We start from the raw sequence: 16,592 nt of genomic DNA, 5'->3' as shown, positions 1-16,592 counted from the left end.
AAGGGGGTGAAATATAAATAGTTTAAATTACGAGGGATTGACCTGGAAATTCTCCAAAGAGAAATACGACTTGGACTTTTGTTTGAGCTCGATTTTTTCGGAATTAAGAATAATCAGAAGAAAAATATCGTGTATGTAGAGCAAATCATTTTCTCCTTACGAAATGCTCAACAAATGTTGGATCATCAAGTAATCGATCGGTCAAGTTTGATTGATCCGTGATCTGGACGTGTAGTGTCTCATCGTATAGTATGATTTTTATATTGCGAATCGAAGATTTTAGCTATGGTTTAATGGCTGATCTTTGCAATTCGCGACAGTAATTGAATAGTTTTCGTTGTTTGGTGATTTTAAATTGTAATCCCTGTGTATGTGTAGAACATCGATGATGATACTCTTGTGATGAGTTTGAATTTGAAATAATGCTATTTAGGATGAGTGAGCCTCCCTTGTTCTCTTTAGTGGTTTTTATTAAAATCATAATTCTAGGCTACAATGAGAGACAGGGTTTAGAACTGATTATCAAAATCTTTGAAACAGACTTGGGGTTGAAGTTAGAAACTATAGTTCTTATATGTCTGAAAGAATGGGGGATACATATTTCTAGATTTTAACAATGTTTATTTCACTGATGCGTGTTTTCTGCAGCTACGTACATTAATTTTAACCTGCATTATTACTTTGGCATATTCTCATCTCTTTGTGTGTGTTAATTAAAGACAATGTGTGCTTCTTTGAGTTCATATCATTAAACCTAAAGTTTGCTTGACTCTCTATCCTCTCAAAGAAAGAAGAAGACATTAATACTGAAAGCATCGAGCTAAGTGTTTGTTCTTGACAGACGCTCCCAGAAGATGTGCTCTCTAAGATGAGTGCACCGCCAAAGAGTGATGCTCCTCTTATCACCCCCAACGATCTTGCCGAGGCTGATGGCTTTGTCTTTGCCTTCCCAACAAGGTTTGGTATGATGGCTGCTCAGTTCAAGGCCTTCTTAGATTCAACTGGTGGCCTCTGGAGGACTCAGCAACTCGCCGGTAAGCCAGCTGCCGGAATCTTCTACAGCACCGGGTCTCAAGGTGGCGGTCAAGAAACCACCGCGTAAGTTTCTTTTCTCAATCCAAAACAACACCTCATCAAAGAGACAAACTTGTTGTGTTGAGACTCTGAAAGACGTGTCTACTGTGTAGATTAACTGCCATTACTCAGCTGGTTCATCACGGTATGATATTTGTCCCGATGGGATACACGTTTGGTGCTGGTATGTTTGAGATGGAGAAGGTGAAAGGTGGAATCCCGTACGGTGCAGGAACATTCGCAGGAGACGGGTCGAGACAGCCAACGGAAGTCGGAATTGGAGTTGGAGCAAGCATTCCACCAGGGGAAGTACATTGCCGCCATTAGTAAGAAGCTCAAGGGACCTGCTGCTGCTTAGATTCTCTCTGAAAAGATGAATTCTATTATATTCTTGATTCTTTGATTCTACAATTTGGTATTTTGTGATTTTCTCGTTTTGGAATGATCTAACATCGAAATGAGTTACTTCAGCTCACAGCAATAAAAAACTATTGCTTTGACTTGTGTGTGTGTGTGTGTGTGTGTGTGTGTGTGTGTGTGTGCCTACTCTCTCTATGTATGATCAATGGATCTTCTATTTTCAGTTTTCACAGAGTATACACATGTAATGTTTCAAATTTTATCAAATTATATGATAGAAGCCAATTGTGAAAGATGATTGATTTTGTCTTCTACGTATTAAACGACAAATCAGAAGGTTAATATTGGAGTTTCAATCCAAAACTGCTTTAACCTATCAGTTTCAAAAATTAATATAAAGCTGCATAAGAAAAAAAACTATAAAAATCCGAGTGACTTCATTAAATATATCTTTTTTTAACACAAATACTTTCCTTAATTATGAAAAAGAAGTTCTGGCCCAGAGATTAGTTTATGGGTCTTAATACAGTACGATAGTTTCTGAGAGAGCCATTGGCCAACCCATCATCTTTCTCGTTTTGTGGTTGAAGGATGAAGATGAAACTTGTTGAAACAAAGAAGAGAGACATTCGATATCTGCAATATCATTTGACTGTCGGAGACTCGGAGCTGCACTTTGTTTGGTGATAAATATTTATTTTACTAGATGATGGTCCGCACACTTGTGCGCTATATCTAACTAATTCAAATTTTAACATAATTTTTAATTTTATCTAAATTATTTAATTAGTTTCAAATATTAAATTAATCAGAAAATATAATTTAATTTTTTATTACAACGCAATATTGATAATGGTTTGATATTTACAAAATCTTTTATATATTCTATCACCAAGCCATGTAAAAATTAACAACATCATAATAATCTAATAAAGTTTTATTAATACTTTAAAATAACATAAAAAGATAAATCTACAAAATAAACCATAATTACTAATTATCAGTGAAACCTATGATATCAAACTCCTATTCATCAAAATCTTAATTGTATTTTATATGATTTTCTTTTTTATAGGAGTTCATAGTGACACCTATTAACAAAATCTACTATAATTAAAACAGTACTTCTATTTAACTAAATTTTATAAACTAAAAGTAATAAGTTATATATATATATATATATATATATATCTAGTAAAACTGGATTTTTTATTTTTTTAACGGTGAGAGTTTGTATTCTTTGGACTTATAATTTTGATTGATAAAATAATTCACTGACATAAAAGAAGCAAACTTCCTTTTAAAAATAATAAATAAAAACATTAAATGATTTAATATTATTAAAATAAACAAAAGATGAACAAAAATGTAAAAGTTTTGCTAAAATTTGATAATCCTCTTTAAAAATAATTATCCTTGAATATAATAAAAAATATTTATTAAACAATATCTAAAAATGTTTAAAAAATAACAATTCATAAAGTTATTTATTGAAACTAATGAGTCAACCTAAATCATGGAACATAATAAATAAGCTTCTAAAAATAATAAAACATAACAAATAAGTAAAATAACCTAAAATCATGAAAAACATGATAAGTAAGCAAACATAAAACTACCTCCTAAAATTATTTTAAAATATGATAAATAAATAAAATTACCAATTAAAATTATTAATAACATGAAAAATAAATAAATAACCTAAATTATGGAGAATATGACAAATAATTAAAACTGAAATTATTAAAAACATAACAAATGAGCAAATTACCTAAATTTATGGAAAATGTTACAAATAAGTAATAAACAATGACAAATAAGCAAAATCACCTAATACTATGGAGAAATTGACAAGTAAAAAAAATCACTTCATAAATAATAATATAAATATCATTCTATAAGAACATGAGAAAAATCATATGCATCCACAATCATGTTACTTTGGTTTTCTTTCATAAATTATCAAACAAATGAATTGATTAGTATTTCCAAAGGCCCATTAATTAAAAATATCAGCCCAAGAAATCTTTAGTACACTTACTGGATTGTTGACTGTGGAAGATTATCTCATATGCCGGTTCTGTATATATGGGGATGCTGAATCCACAGGCTGACGACTAAGACGACGTATTGATCTTCTAATATGTTAGGGCCTTTCGGCTTTTCCATAAGATGGTCTCTTAATCGGACTTCTAAATCTATATAAAAATATCCAAGTTAAAACATCCTTGCTTAGTTGCTTATACGTGGTTGCTTCACTTGATGTTATCGTTTCGCGTACAGGCAACATAATACACACTACACAACAACATAATTAAACTGTATCAAACCTTTTTTTTTTTTTGTTTAACCTGAGGTATCCTGAGCTTATGGAAGGCCTAGACTAATCTCCAAGGAGATGTGCAATTCACGGATAGACCCTCTCTCCGGATATGCAAATGAACCCTAAAACTTAGATACATATCCGTGTGGAGTGTCCAGAAACATCACAAAGTAGAACTGTATCAAACTTAATGGACAGAAGAAGTTCAAGTATTCATTTTTAATATGTTCCAATTAGATTCACGACCTTTTTTCTTCGCATGTATTATAAATGGCGATTACAAACATCATGGTACGTTAACAAAGCGTAAATGTTGCATAAAATCACACTATGTATGCCTTACTCTAGTCTCTACACACAGGATTTTTCTTTTTGACATCACTCTACACGGGATTAGGTTAAAGGCATTTATAGTCAAAACGAGTCTTATAACTTAAAAATAGTCGAAAATGGGGGGAGGGGATCAATTTGGTTTATTCGATTTGAAGTACGACTTAGATGGTATGATTTGGTCTAAATCATGACATATAAAACAAAATAATTGAAACTTAAAGAGGGCTTAATTACTTAATTTGGATAACTAATATAACATATCAAAATAATCCAAGAAATTAATGCAGAAATGAATAATAAATACAAAATAAACAAAAGTTAACCCTTATATAATAATATTAAATATCACATAATTATTCCATTGTTGTATGAACGAGTGACAACAATATGTTGGGTATAAGTTGTTGCATGTGCAAGACCCGGAAATTAAGTATACTTAGTTTATTTGATGATGATTTTATATAGTTAATGTCTGGGAAAATTCCATAAAAAATACTCAAGCTAAATTTCATTAAACTGTTTAATATATAACTTTTTGTTACAAGTTTAATGCTTTAATTAATTACTTTACTCATTTTAATACATAAAAATTCAAATATTTGCCCATTTTAATATTCAAACTTTATTTATTTCAGTCAAAATTATTAATAATATTCAAATTAAATTAAAACAATCTAAAATTCACAAAAAAAATCTTTAAAAATTATAATTTTATTTTATATTTTAGAAATAAAAGTAACTACATTGTGGATATCCAAATTCTTTTATGAAAACAAAGCAGATGCTTCTTCTTTTTATCCTGGCTTCGTTTGCTCTTTAGAGTTTCTTATAATTCATATTTTTAATCAAATATGTTCTAAACTTTAAAAATATTGTCAATTAGGTTTCAACCCATAAACATAAGAATTAGAAAATAATAGTAGTTGGCAATCATAATTAATGGAACCAAACAAAAAAAAAAACTTTAGATCATAGATGAATATACAATGAGAAAGATATACATGACAAATGTGGTTTTGGACTTGGACTTAGCAAGATAAATGTACTGATATAAATCATGTGATTCATAAATTGACATAACAATTGTTAGGACCAAACGAAAGTCGAAATGATGGTATCCTAAAGCAATCGAACTCATTGATTCAAGAAAATTCAGGTGGGTCATTATATTATAAAGAATTGATTTCATAACTAAATATTATCAGAAAAGCATAGTATCTGGTAATTGCAACCATTCCACTGGTTAATGTGCCTTCTTTTTTTTTTATCATCATAGTTCATGTAAGTTGGCATATTTAAATATGTAACAAATTTCATGTTATTGGTCGTGCACTAACTAATTGGTTCGACAAAATTAGGACAAGAAAAGAAGATGTATATGATTGTTTCTCAAAAAAACAATGGGCTTGATTGAGACAAAAAAACATTGCATAACGCGTTTTGCATGTATACTATATTGTCCCAGTTTCAAACAACCCATGATGAACTTGTTTAATTATAGTTTTACATCTAATACACAATATTATAATGTTCATGTCACCGTCCCAATGTAGCAACAATAATCATTAACATGGGCATGTTTACTGTTTAATTATTAATCTTATAAACATATATACTATCACTGGTGTCGTCTCAAAGAGGTACAAAAACGGCATATTCTAGTTTTATATTTTGTTGTGGTCCAACAAATGAAAGTTTGTGGTTAACCGGTCACTGCGGAGTATGTTAATGACCTACTGTATATCCATAATAATTTCAATAAGAGGGAAATAAATCAAAAGGTCTATACTCTATATCCTTGTTTGTCTTCTTAAAAATGATTCAACGTTGGAGATAAAAGGAGACTGGAACTGAAGAGCTCGTCGATTTACTTTACAGTAAAAATGGGCCAAGAAGACCAGAGCAGTGTCTACCACGCGTGCGGATGTGTTTTAAGGGACCCGGTTAAAGTCAATGGGCTCTTCGTCGCACGTGTCCGTGTCTCTGAGCAAATAAGTCCAACAGTGACCTCCCAAATCCTACACGGACTTCTTGTCTGCGCCATCTCCAACTCTCTCTAGTATCCCAAAGTGTATTATTCTTTAATTCGATAATAAATTATTACTATCTATCTTATTAAAACTCAAGTACAAAATTGGAGTGTTTGAAGACATGAATAGGACTTTTAAAAATTTGGAGTGTTTGGAAACATGGATTGCAGTCTTTTAAAAAAAAATATTTTTGTTTGAAAACAAAGATAGTAGTATTAAAAAAAAAAGTAATGGGTTATGTTTTTTTTTAAAATTGAAAGTTATCTAGGCCACTTTTAAAATATACCAAAATGGGTCAATCTAATTCCCTAAAAAAAATTTTTCTAAACTAACCATAAAATAAAATTTAAACTTTATATACATATTTCAAATCAAAATAATAATTCAAATTTGATTTATATCAAAAATTGATTCAAAAATATACATATATTCAAAAATGGATTTTTACTAAACTATTTTTCAATAACCATTATAAAAAAATATTGTCAATATATATAAGAAAAATATAATACAAAGCCCAATTTGAAATACCAACTCAAATTATGGTTTTCATATTTCATATTAAGTTTTAAAAATATAATATATGTAATTATTTATATGATGGTATGTATAAAATACTATTAATTATATGATTACTTATATGATGGTACATATAAAATACGATTAATTATATGATGATAAAATACGATATATAATAATGACTAGGGATGGGCTTTTGGATACCCATACGGGTTTAGTTCTGATCGGTTTGTATTTTGGGTTTTCGGGGTCAAAGATTTCAGCCTTATTAGAATGTTTCTAAATTTTGGTTTGAGTTCGATTTGGATCTTTGCGGGTTTGGTTTGGGTTTGGATAACTAATTTAAATTATTTTTAAAGTCTTAAATCATTATATATTTTAAATTTCTCAAAATGTATAAATAAAATAATATATTACGTATAAATTTGAATAACATATGTCATAATACTTAAACTTAACATATCAATTGGCTTGATTTAAAATTTTGGATACGAAATCAATAATTATTTTAAGTATTTTTGGTGATTTGAGTATACTTTAACTATTTCAGATATTTACTTTTGACTATCTATATATATTTTCAAGTATTTAAATCAATTTAAAAGTATCATTTTTGATGTTTTATATACGTTAAATCTAAAAATAATTAATACATATAAGTATATAAATCTATTTTTAGATAAATTCGGATACCTAAATACTTCGGTTCGGATCAGATTCGGTTCTCTAAATAACAAAATTTTGAATAATTAGAATATTTAATCAATTTATGTTTGGGTTTGGTACTATATCTTTGGATCGGTATCGGTTATGTTCTTCGGATTCATTTTTCCAAATCCTAATAATTACATGAAAAAAAAATATCAACATATTTTTCAAAATATACACCCGCGCGCCTGCGCGGGTCAAAATCTAGTTAGCATTACTAGTTATGTTTGTTAATTAGTTGTAAATATAAGAATTCGATTATTATAATTACGGAAGTGTGTTTCTTGGGTTCATTGTCTCCAATCCACCTCACAGGGTATGGACATGCTACATACAAATGGAACATCATACATGCACAACTATAGGATAAGTTTTGCTTTATAAAATAAAATGTGTATGTTATATATATCCCCCCAGTAACTAATCGACGTCCTTAATATCCAATACTCTTGAAAATTTAAGACGATAAGAACAAAAAAGACAGTATCACGTGAATAGCCGTGTGTTCAACTGTTTATCGGCTCCTGTCGGTGGGTTCTAGTCAACGTAAGCTTGTGGAGAAAACGGTACACCTGATGATTCTGTATTTGAGTCCCCACAGACAGTAGCAGTGAACTGGTCGGTTCTGCGCGGGTTTGTTGGGTTTAGGCTCCCGCCCCTAAACTTATCTACAGTCTTGTTATCCTCGAGTCAGCTGTTGTTTTTGCCCTGTCCTCCCAAAAAAATACTATACATTTGCTTATGCAGGGAATTCAAAACGTATACAAATTCATAAGGATCAAGGGTTAACAAGTTTGGTTATTTTTTGAAACATTCACTTTTTTTTTATAGTTTGTTATATAAATCTGGATGGACTGGATCCTGATAAAAACATAATCTGATGTTATTCAAAGCTATTTAACAAATTATTAAGCTCTCATGTTTATAACTTAAAATTTTATAAGGAGCACATCCTGGAGCACATGTAAAATTCAGAATCTTTCAACCTAGTGAAACTAATTATCAATCACACTGAAGAATGGGTTGTGACATGAGACAAGACAACCTTATCTTTAAAGTCAGTGGCTAAGAAGTATTACTCAAGTACAGTTTTTTCATTATTGCAAACATTTAACGGTAAATATTGTCTATATAGATAAGTGTATCGAATATCTAGACAAGACACTGCACTTGTAGTAGAAGTTCAATAATTATTCGGTTTTGGAGGTCTCCATCAATAAAAAGTCAGACGTTTTACTTTCTTTTTCTTTTCTTGTAAAGGTTTTAAATGTTAGAACAGTCACACTATCTCAGAACATATCGTCTTATCTTCTTCACTAGTATGGCATAAATGTTTGATAATATGTGTACGTCCCCACTACTAATAAGTTTTGTTCTCCCCATACAAGATCTTTTACAAAAAAAAAAAACTAGATGGTTGAGTTAAAAACGAATTCCCCCACACTATCAGTTGTGACATATTTTATTATTTTAAGTAGCATCATTAAGTGTCACAAAAAAGTGACAGAGAAAGAAAAAAAGGGTAGTATCATTAGGTTAGTGACAACAAAATGTTAAACTACCATCTGATAAACAACAGCAATCAGTTAATTTCCAGTTAAGTTTGAAGACTTCATTTGTCCACTATCTTTATTTTATTTCTACTCATCCATGATTTTGCTTTCACTTTGTTCAGCAAACTCAACACAAGTAGTGACCACGATGTTGTTTTTAAGAAATTGGTTTTCTCCTTTTAACAAAATCAGCTTAGGAAATTGCTATCTAACGTTGCTTAGTACTCAAGGATAAAGTTCCAAATCTATGTTGCATGGAAACTCGGTTGAAGGTACGTTTCATGTTTCGGAAACGTTTCGGAATCGGAATCTTTCGGAAACTCACGGAAACGCATTGGAAACTCGTTTCTTAAAAATCTCAGTTTGGAAACTTAGTGGAAACTTGCATTTCTATTTTGGAAACTCGCGTTTCTGTTCTGCAAACGCTAAAACTTTCCAATTAGTTATGATTTGTTGTTATGATTTTTATTTTAATTAAACTATTTAATATTTAAGTGCTGAGATTTTATTATTTTGAATTTTTTATATGATTTTGATGTTTAATAATGACTTATGTTTTCGTATGATTAAATAGAATACATATTTGTTTATTTATATTCTAAGATATAGTAAACATAATAAAAATGATTGTAAATATTAATCAGTTATATATACGTATATATATTTATAGACGTTTCTAAAACGTTTCCAAAAGCATAAAAAATCAAAAATCACGTTTTCACGTTTCGAAACGTTTCGTTTCAACGTATACGTTTCCGTTTCCATGCAACCTAGGTCCAAACAATTAGGCATTAATAATAGAAAGTTTAGAGGCTCGAGAAAGTGAAACAGAGAGTTGCTTGGAGAACACATGATTTGCCTTTGTACAACTGGTTTTCAAATCCAGAGGGACTATGCATAATTGCATATTAATTAGAAGGATACAAAACAAAACGAACTAAAAATTAGAGACAGAAGCTATCAGTTGCACGTCCCAAACTTCTACTTCGAAAGAGTCTTCACAGTTTATGGTTCCATCCTAGTTACTTCCCCACTGCTTGTGACCAGGTACCCATTTAGGACACTTGGGGCTGAAGTAACTATCAACAACTCTTGAATTCAATAGCTCAATTATTGGAGCAAACTTCACGCATCTCGGCGTCTTATACTGATTAATCGATGCTCCCAAGCTGATCGCATAATCCATGAGCTTATCGAATGTCCCTGGCTCAACAATCTTGATCTCGAGCGGGCCTATAGACTTGTCACTAACTCTTCCTTGTCTATAAACAGTGTTGAGAGACTCTTCTAAGGCTAAGCAGCAATCTTCAAAGACTGAAGGAGGGATCGGTGTGTTTCCATCCAAACATAGCTCCCAGAAAAGGACATAATGGCCAGGGATAGAACTTGTATCCGCATAGCTTGTGTACTCAGAGACAGATGCATCGAATGGGACGAGGTGTGTCACTGCGTTCTTGACTGCGTTTTGAAGCTCAACCTCGTCGGTCTTGTCGGAATCTATACTCAACACCACATTCTTGCGGCATATGAAACTGAATTGAGGTGCCTTGTTCTTGAAGCCAGTCACTTTCAACAAATCACCAACTCTGTATCTACAAAGTCCTGCAACAACAAAAAAAACAAAGCAGACAAGCATTAGACTTAATTAAACCTTTAATTTTTTTTTCTCTATAAATTAAGGGTAGATTTCATAAATATCTCTTTTTAATTTTTATCCAAAAAAAAAATAAAAAAAATATCACTTTATTATTCTATACTCTAAACTTTAAACCCAATCTTACCACATAAATATTAAACCCTAAACTATAGTCACTAAAATCGAACTAACATGTTTTTTTAAGTTTTAAGTAATACTATTTTAGTGACTTTTCCCTTTGTGTGTTAATTTTTATACAAAAACTAAATTTAATGCTATTTAAAGAATTGTTTTTGTAAATTAATGGAAGATTTTCTTACCGGCATAAGTTGTGACAACAAGCTCGTACTCCTGGCCAAGCTTAACATCAACTAGATCAACAAGCTCCTGTTGCTCCTTCTCAGTGAGTGCTTTAGGTAGATTGATGGAGTTAGTAACACCTGTGTTTCTATGAACAGGCAGAAACTCGAAATAAGCCATGGTTGGTATGAGCGTGTAAGAGACCTCGCTAGGTTTGCAGAGTGGCCTCAAGTTCACACCAAAGTAACACTCAGAAGAAGCGTACATTGTGCAGACAAGAGGCAAGCCATTGCTGTAGTAATCCAAAGTTGGAATGTACTGAGACATTGTCCCGGTTACAATCACATCCACATACTTTGTGTTAGGCCATAGCCTAGTGATGATCCCTTGCCAAGATTTCTTTTTGCACTCGGACTCCACGAACTCTGCGAGTTTGGGGCTCTGTTTAAGGATCTTGGCGACGGCTTCACGCACTGAAGGATCGGTTATGGAGGAACTTAGAGTACCGGTTCTGATGTCCCGGACCAGCTCGGTCCAACGCTTCTCAAGAAACTTGATAGCTCTGATGAATCCAGATGCGAAGACAGCGCCTACTCGGAGAACCTCATGGTGTTGGCATAAGCCACAGAGCATCTGAGAGTACATGCTCTGGTAAGAGTCAGGGCAAAGGATGGTCTCGTTGGGGCTTGTGTAGTTGGTGTAAGGGTCAAATGGTCTTTCTTTGAAATGGGAAGATTTGTAGTAACTGGTTAAGACAGGGCGAGCGGGGAGGCCTCCTGGTGTCTTGGACTCGGACTTGATGAACAAGAAATACATTCCTTTGCCTTTGTCGAGACCAGGAACAAACTGGCTCATCACGGGCATCAAGAAGCTATAGAGAAATGATCTTCTGTCTAGTTCCTCTTCGATTGTTGGCATTAGCTTCCTCTCCCCACCAGATGTCCCAGAGCTGTTAAAGAACATATAAAAAGACATGTTACGACTATTGATTGTTGAGAAAAATTCATGAAAAAGATGTTAAAGTATCGATCTTTTGCGTTTATTAAACAACCCATCACCGGAAAACAACTTATAAATATTTCAATCTTACTCAAAATAAACATGAAAAAGAGATAAAAACAGAGCATCGACCAAAAATACAAGAAAAAACAGAGCATTGACCAAAAAAATACAAGCAAAAACAGAGCATCGACCCAAAACACAAGGAAAAAAACAGAGCAAAATGAAGAAGAATAAAGAATGTTAGAGACGAACCTGGTGAGGAACTCAGAGATGGGCTTTGAGGAGAGGATAGGAGATTTATCACCATTAGCGATCCTGTTGATCTCAGGCTGGATATCCTCGTACGTTATAACCGGCATCACGTTTTTGAAGGTCTCTCGGTCTGTGCGACCGTCGAGGTCATGTCGCCTGAGATACTCCACGTCAGCATTACGGGTCAAGATCTCCTCCAAGACCCGTCTCTGGACTTGGTCGGCGTTGGAGGTCAGCTCTTCGATTAACTGAAGCCTCCTCTTGTTCTTCTCGTCGAGCGTCAGGTCGAAAACCTCTAAAGATTCATTTTTCGGTGCTTCAGGCATGGTTTGGTTTCAGAGAAAAGGATTTGAGAATTGTATTGTTGTTTTTAGGAGCTTTTAGTGTGTGAGGAAGAAGGAAAGAGAAGAGTCCATATATATAGAGAGGGAATGAGAGGAAGGTGAAACCAGGCATGTACGTGGAGAAAGATGAGGGGTATAGTGGTCATTTACTAATTAGTTAATTAATCCGTGAATTAAGTGAACGCTTACTAATCTTGCTTTTAATTGCACTAATTAAATTAAATTCTTTTATGCAAACATAAAGGGGACTATGACGCTTACTCTTTTTTTTCCGTAACCCGTACTGGATGAATAAAGGACATCTATCACTATATAATTAGTACTCTCCAATTCATACTATTCTTTTTTGCAGTCCGGATATTTTGTTCTTCTTCTTCTTTTTTTTTTTCATTTGTGAACAAAAAATAATATATACACGTTATTATAGAATTCCATGTGACTGTAACTAACTATTGTGGAGATTTCGACTTTGACATATAATTGAGTTGACTTGGCATATAATTGTAAGGATAACGAACCAACCACCAGTACACGTTTGCATTGTCTTTAAGAAATTCACTTACAAACTATGGTTTTTATGGAAAAAAAGAGAAAATACTACAACGTACTAAAAACAAACAAATCTTCAACCAGATGTGTGATGACCTAGTAATAATATAGTTTTCTGTGTGTTCATATGTTCAAACTTCTTTTAATATAAAGTACCATTTTAAAATTTGAATTTTTAAAATTAACTTCGAATATTATGATAGATTATGGATTGAAAATTCAGTTCCATGATTTTTACTTAAAAAGAAACGAAACAAGAAAAAAGAAGAAGCACATCGTGACGTATAGAAGCAAAGGAAAAGTATCATAATTTACTTTATACAAAACTCAGTTCCATTGCTTCTGAGTTTTGTATCAATTTTATCACCATCATAATTGCATTGTACAGTTTTTGGCATGACAACAGATTATCCAAGACATTTCATAATGCGGGTAACTAATTTATAATACAATAATGCGAATGAAGATTAGATTAAAGAGTTTCTATATATAAAAGATGGTTTGATGCAATACCGAGTCTAATATATTTTTACAACTAATATACTCAAATCACTCATCCAATAGACATGCTCAAACCACTCATAAATCATGTAGTACAAAACAAATAATTAAATTCATTAACTATCTCAATCAGACTAGAGGCAAGTAAATAAATAAACATATACTACATGATATTTAAATTAGTGTGCAACCATAACAACAACAGGAGCATGAGAAGGGGGGGGGGAGGGGGGGGGGAACACGGATTTTATAACGGGGTTTTACTCGGTTGACCAGCTCTCTGAAACAGGCAATATCCGATTAATCCGCATTGCTCTGGTCCGGGTTGTCCCACAAATCACCGGCAACCAACTTTAACCCCTTTAAGATAACAAAATTTCATCTCTCAAAAACGGCGTTCATTGGGAATTTCTCACGGTATTTTTTGATGGAATGTATTACGGCGAGACGGAAGTCCTATATTGGGGTGGGACCAGACAGCTGGACACCATAGTTGATAAGTTGACACGTGTACCGGATTATTACTGTTCTACAAGTTTGGTGCCTTCACGTTTGTTTATTTTTTTTTTCTCTGGATATTTATTAAAGGGATCAAAGCCCAACTGAGCAAAGCCCGAAAACAAACAAAACACAAAGTCCAGACAAACGGGCCAACATTAAACAAATTTTTTTGGCCCAAAACCCAAAAAGAAGAACCGTAGAGGAAGCAAAGCAACATCCGTCCACCACGTGTACGATCGACGAACGATTCTGAGAACACGCGTCAAGAGAGAGTCTTCACCTCCTCCGGAAGAGCCACGCCGAAGCTCCGCCATCGGCGGAGACAAATCAGTGAAAGATCAACTGAGCAGTCTTCACAGAAGGCCAAGACGCAACCGGATCATCACTTCAGGAAAGATAACCGCCGTCTACAATCAATCTAATCACTGCGACAGAGGAACAAATCGAGAGTCGGTGGTAGATCGAAGAACAGGAAGCAACAATCAAACGAAACCGGAAGAACTCCGGTGAAGAGCCGGCGAAGACGATGAAATAGAATCATCTCTTCCCGGAAACAGAACCGACGAAGCTGATGCTGAGCGAGCCACCGCTACCCGGAAACAGAGCCGGCGAAGACGATGTGATAGAATCATCTCTTCCCGGAGACAAAAACCGGTGAAACTGGTGCTGAACGAGCCACCGCTACCCGGAAACAGAGCCGACCGACCACCGAAAGAGAAGGTGCGTCGCCGGAAACGAAAAAAACAGATATTCACGTTTGTTTATCTTGAAACCGATATTTTTTTCTTTTAATTTGCGGGATCGAATTGAATTGTTTTGCTCATTATCCATGTAAATTAAATGAGTATTATTTCAATATTTTGTTGGGTGTGAACGCATTTCTTTTGGAAAATTTCGTTTCTTTCTTGGGTGATTTGCTGTATAACCATATTGAGAAAAAAATGAAGAATATAGCTATGTGTTGAAAAATGGGTCAATTTGCCATATTATTGGACATTATAGTCCTTTACGAGCGCGTGAATGTGTGTATATCACACGCTACAACCAATACTATTCTATTTATGTTGTCAATATAGAATGGATTATTTCGAACATAAATATAACAATAGAGAATAATATAATTTTTTTCGTACTATTTATTTATAGGGTTCAATGCAATTTAATCAGTGGACAATATGAACAAGCATATTTATTCGTATGACAAGTGTTTAATGTAAAATAAATTATGTGAAATAACATAATTAGTTGATATATTACAAAATAAAATATACCATTCTATATTTGATGACCATATAGTATATCATGTGGATATATGTATATGAAAAAAATATTGAGAGTAAGGGGAAAGGAAGAAAAGCGAAGACGGGGATGATAAAAAATGAAAAAAGAGTTTACGGACGAAGCTGAAAGGATGTATAATGTCTAATAAATAGAAGAGTATAAAAAACATGATGGGATGATAAAAAAAAAAGAAGAGGAAAGAAGTACAAAGAGGAAAATGGAGAGAGAGCTAGAGAGTGAAGTAAGAGGAGAGAAGAGGCGGGGGAGGGAAAGAAGTGAAGAGAGAGAGAATCTGGGAGGAGAAGGAAAAGAAAGAGGGATATGTGGATGGAGATTGGAGAGGGAGATTGATAGAGATTGAGGAAAGATGAATTTTATCGCAACTATTCTATATAACTTTATGTAATAGAATAGAACAAAACTTTATTATTATTGTATATATTCAATTTTATAAATATATGTTAGTTTTACAAAATTCAAAACATGTCATATACGAAAAAAAATCTATGTTTTTTATAAGTATATAAGAAATTTAAATTATAATTTTTCAAACTTATAAAGTTAATTAAAAAGAGAAGTAAAAATGAGAAAGGGTAATATGGTAAATAACATATTAATATCATAGCCTATTTTTTGTTATGGTTATATACTTAGTTTTTATTCCACTATGGACATGATCCCCAATTTTCCTTCTTTCTTCTTATATATTTAAAACACAATCAACGTGAAGGTCTATATAAGTCTTACCAGAATAAAATTGATCATTACTAATTAAAATTTAATTCATCCTACTATTATTTATCGTCTAGATGAAGTGAAATTATATTAGATGTTTTCAGATCAAATCAGAAACGTTATAAATAGATCGAAGGCCTCAGTGCGGAGCCAGCCACATAATTTATTACGGGGTCAATATAATTTATAACTAAATATAAACATATATTATAAAAAAATTGAACATTATATAACATTTTAAATTTAATCTTATGTAAAGAGTATACATAAAATTTACCAGTTGAAAAAAGTGTTTGGTTATTAAAAAGAAATTAAAACAAAGAAAAAGAAATTAATAATTAATGTTATCAAAACTTAGGCATTTCAACGGAAATTTAATTATTGATTTGAAAAATATTGGATTCAAATAAACTAAATTTACAACTTTTTATTAAATTTTCTTCTAGAAATACAAGCAAAGTTTTGTTTTCTAAAAAATCATAGGGTCAGTTGACCCCCCCCTCCCTTCAATGTACTTCCGCCACTGGAAGGCTTCTTATCTATAACGAACGTATTTGTTCTCTCTCCTCTTAACGCATTTCTCTCTCGACC

General features: G+C 32.7%; 2 protein-coding genes across 2 annotated transcripts; one reads left to right on the top strand and one right to left on the bottom strand.

The window, feature by feature from the left end:
- The first annotated feature begins 100 nt into the window (after positions 1-100).
- LOC103866981 (probable NAD(P)H dehydrogenase (quinone) FQR1-like 1) lies at positions 101-4,177 on the top strand. The gene is made up of 2 exons (XM_033281418.1): positions 101-1,098; positions 1,188-4,177. Exons 1-2 carry the CDS (start codon positions 869-871, stop codon positions 1,399-1,401), a joined length of 444 nt encoding a protein of 147 aa, XP_033137309.1. The 5' UTR covers positions 101-868; the 3' UTR covers positions 1,402-4,177.
- Positions 4,178-9,719: 5,542 nt separating this feature from the next.
- On the bottom strand, positions 9,720-13,672 carry LOC103866974 (indole-3-acetic acid-amido synthetase GH3.5). Its single transcript, XM_009144995.3, has 3 exons — positions 12,091-13,672; positions 10,857-11,785; positions 9,720-10,502 (listed from the first exon to the last, which is right to left on the bottom strand). The coding sequence occupies exons 1-3, from the start codon at positions 12,414-12,416 to the stop codon at positions 9,919-9,921; spliced, it is 1,839 nt and encodes a 612-aa protein (XP_009143243.1). The 5' UTR covers positions 12,417-13,672; the 3' UTR covers positions 9,720-9,918.
- Positions 13,673-16,592: the final 2,920 nt, after the last annotated feature.

The sequence above is a fragment of the Brassica rapa genome, chromosome A01 (assembly GCF_000309985.2).
Source record: "Brassica rapa cultivar Chiifu-401-42 chromosome A01, CAAS_Brap_v3.01, whole genome shotgun sequence".
Lineage (NCBI taxonomy): Eukaryota > Viridiplantae > Streptophyta > Magnoliopsida > Brassicales > Brassicaceae > Brassica > Brassica rapa.
The sequence above is the reverse complement of the archived record's forward strand: the minus strand, read 5'-3'. Positions and strand labels throughout refer to the sequence as shown.

Bases quoted from the DNA above. Each gene is read 5' to 3' on its own strand.
- LOC103866974 (XM_009144995.3), bottom strand. From the start codon at position 12,416: ATGCCTGAAGCACCGAAAAATGAATCTTTAGAGGTTTTCGACCTGACG. The intron at 11,786-12,090 runs GTTCGTCTCTAA...GTTCTTTAACAG, and splicing joins ATCTCTGAGTTCCTCACCAG to CTCTGGGACATCTGGTGGGG. The intron at 10,503-10,856 runs GTAAGAAAATCT...TTGTTGTTGCAG, and splicing joins TGTTGTCACAACTTATGCCG to GACTTTGTAGATACAGAGTT.
- LOC103866981 (XM_033281418.1), top strand. From the start codon at position 869: ATGAGTGCACCGCCAAAGAGTGATGCTCCTCTTATCACCCCCAACGAT. The intron at 1,099-1,187 runs GTAAGTTTCTTT...TCTACTGTGTAG, and splicing joins GGCGGTCAAGAAACCACCGC to ATTAACTGCCATTACTCAGC.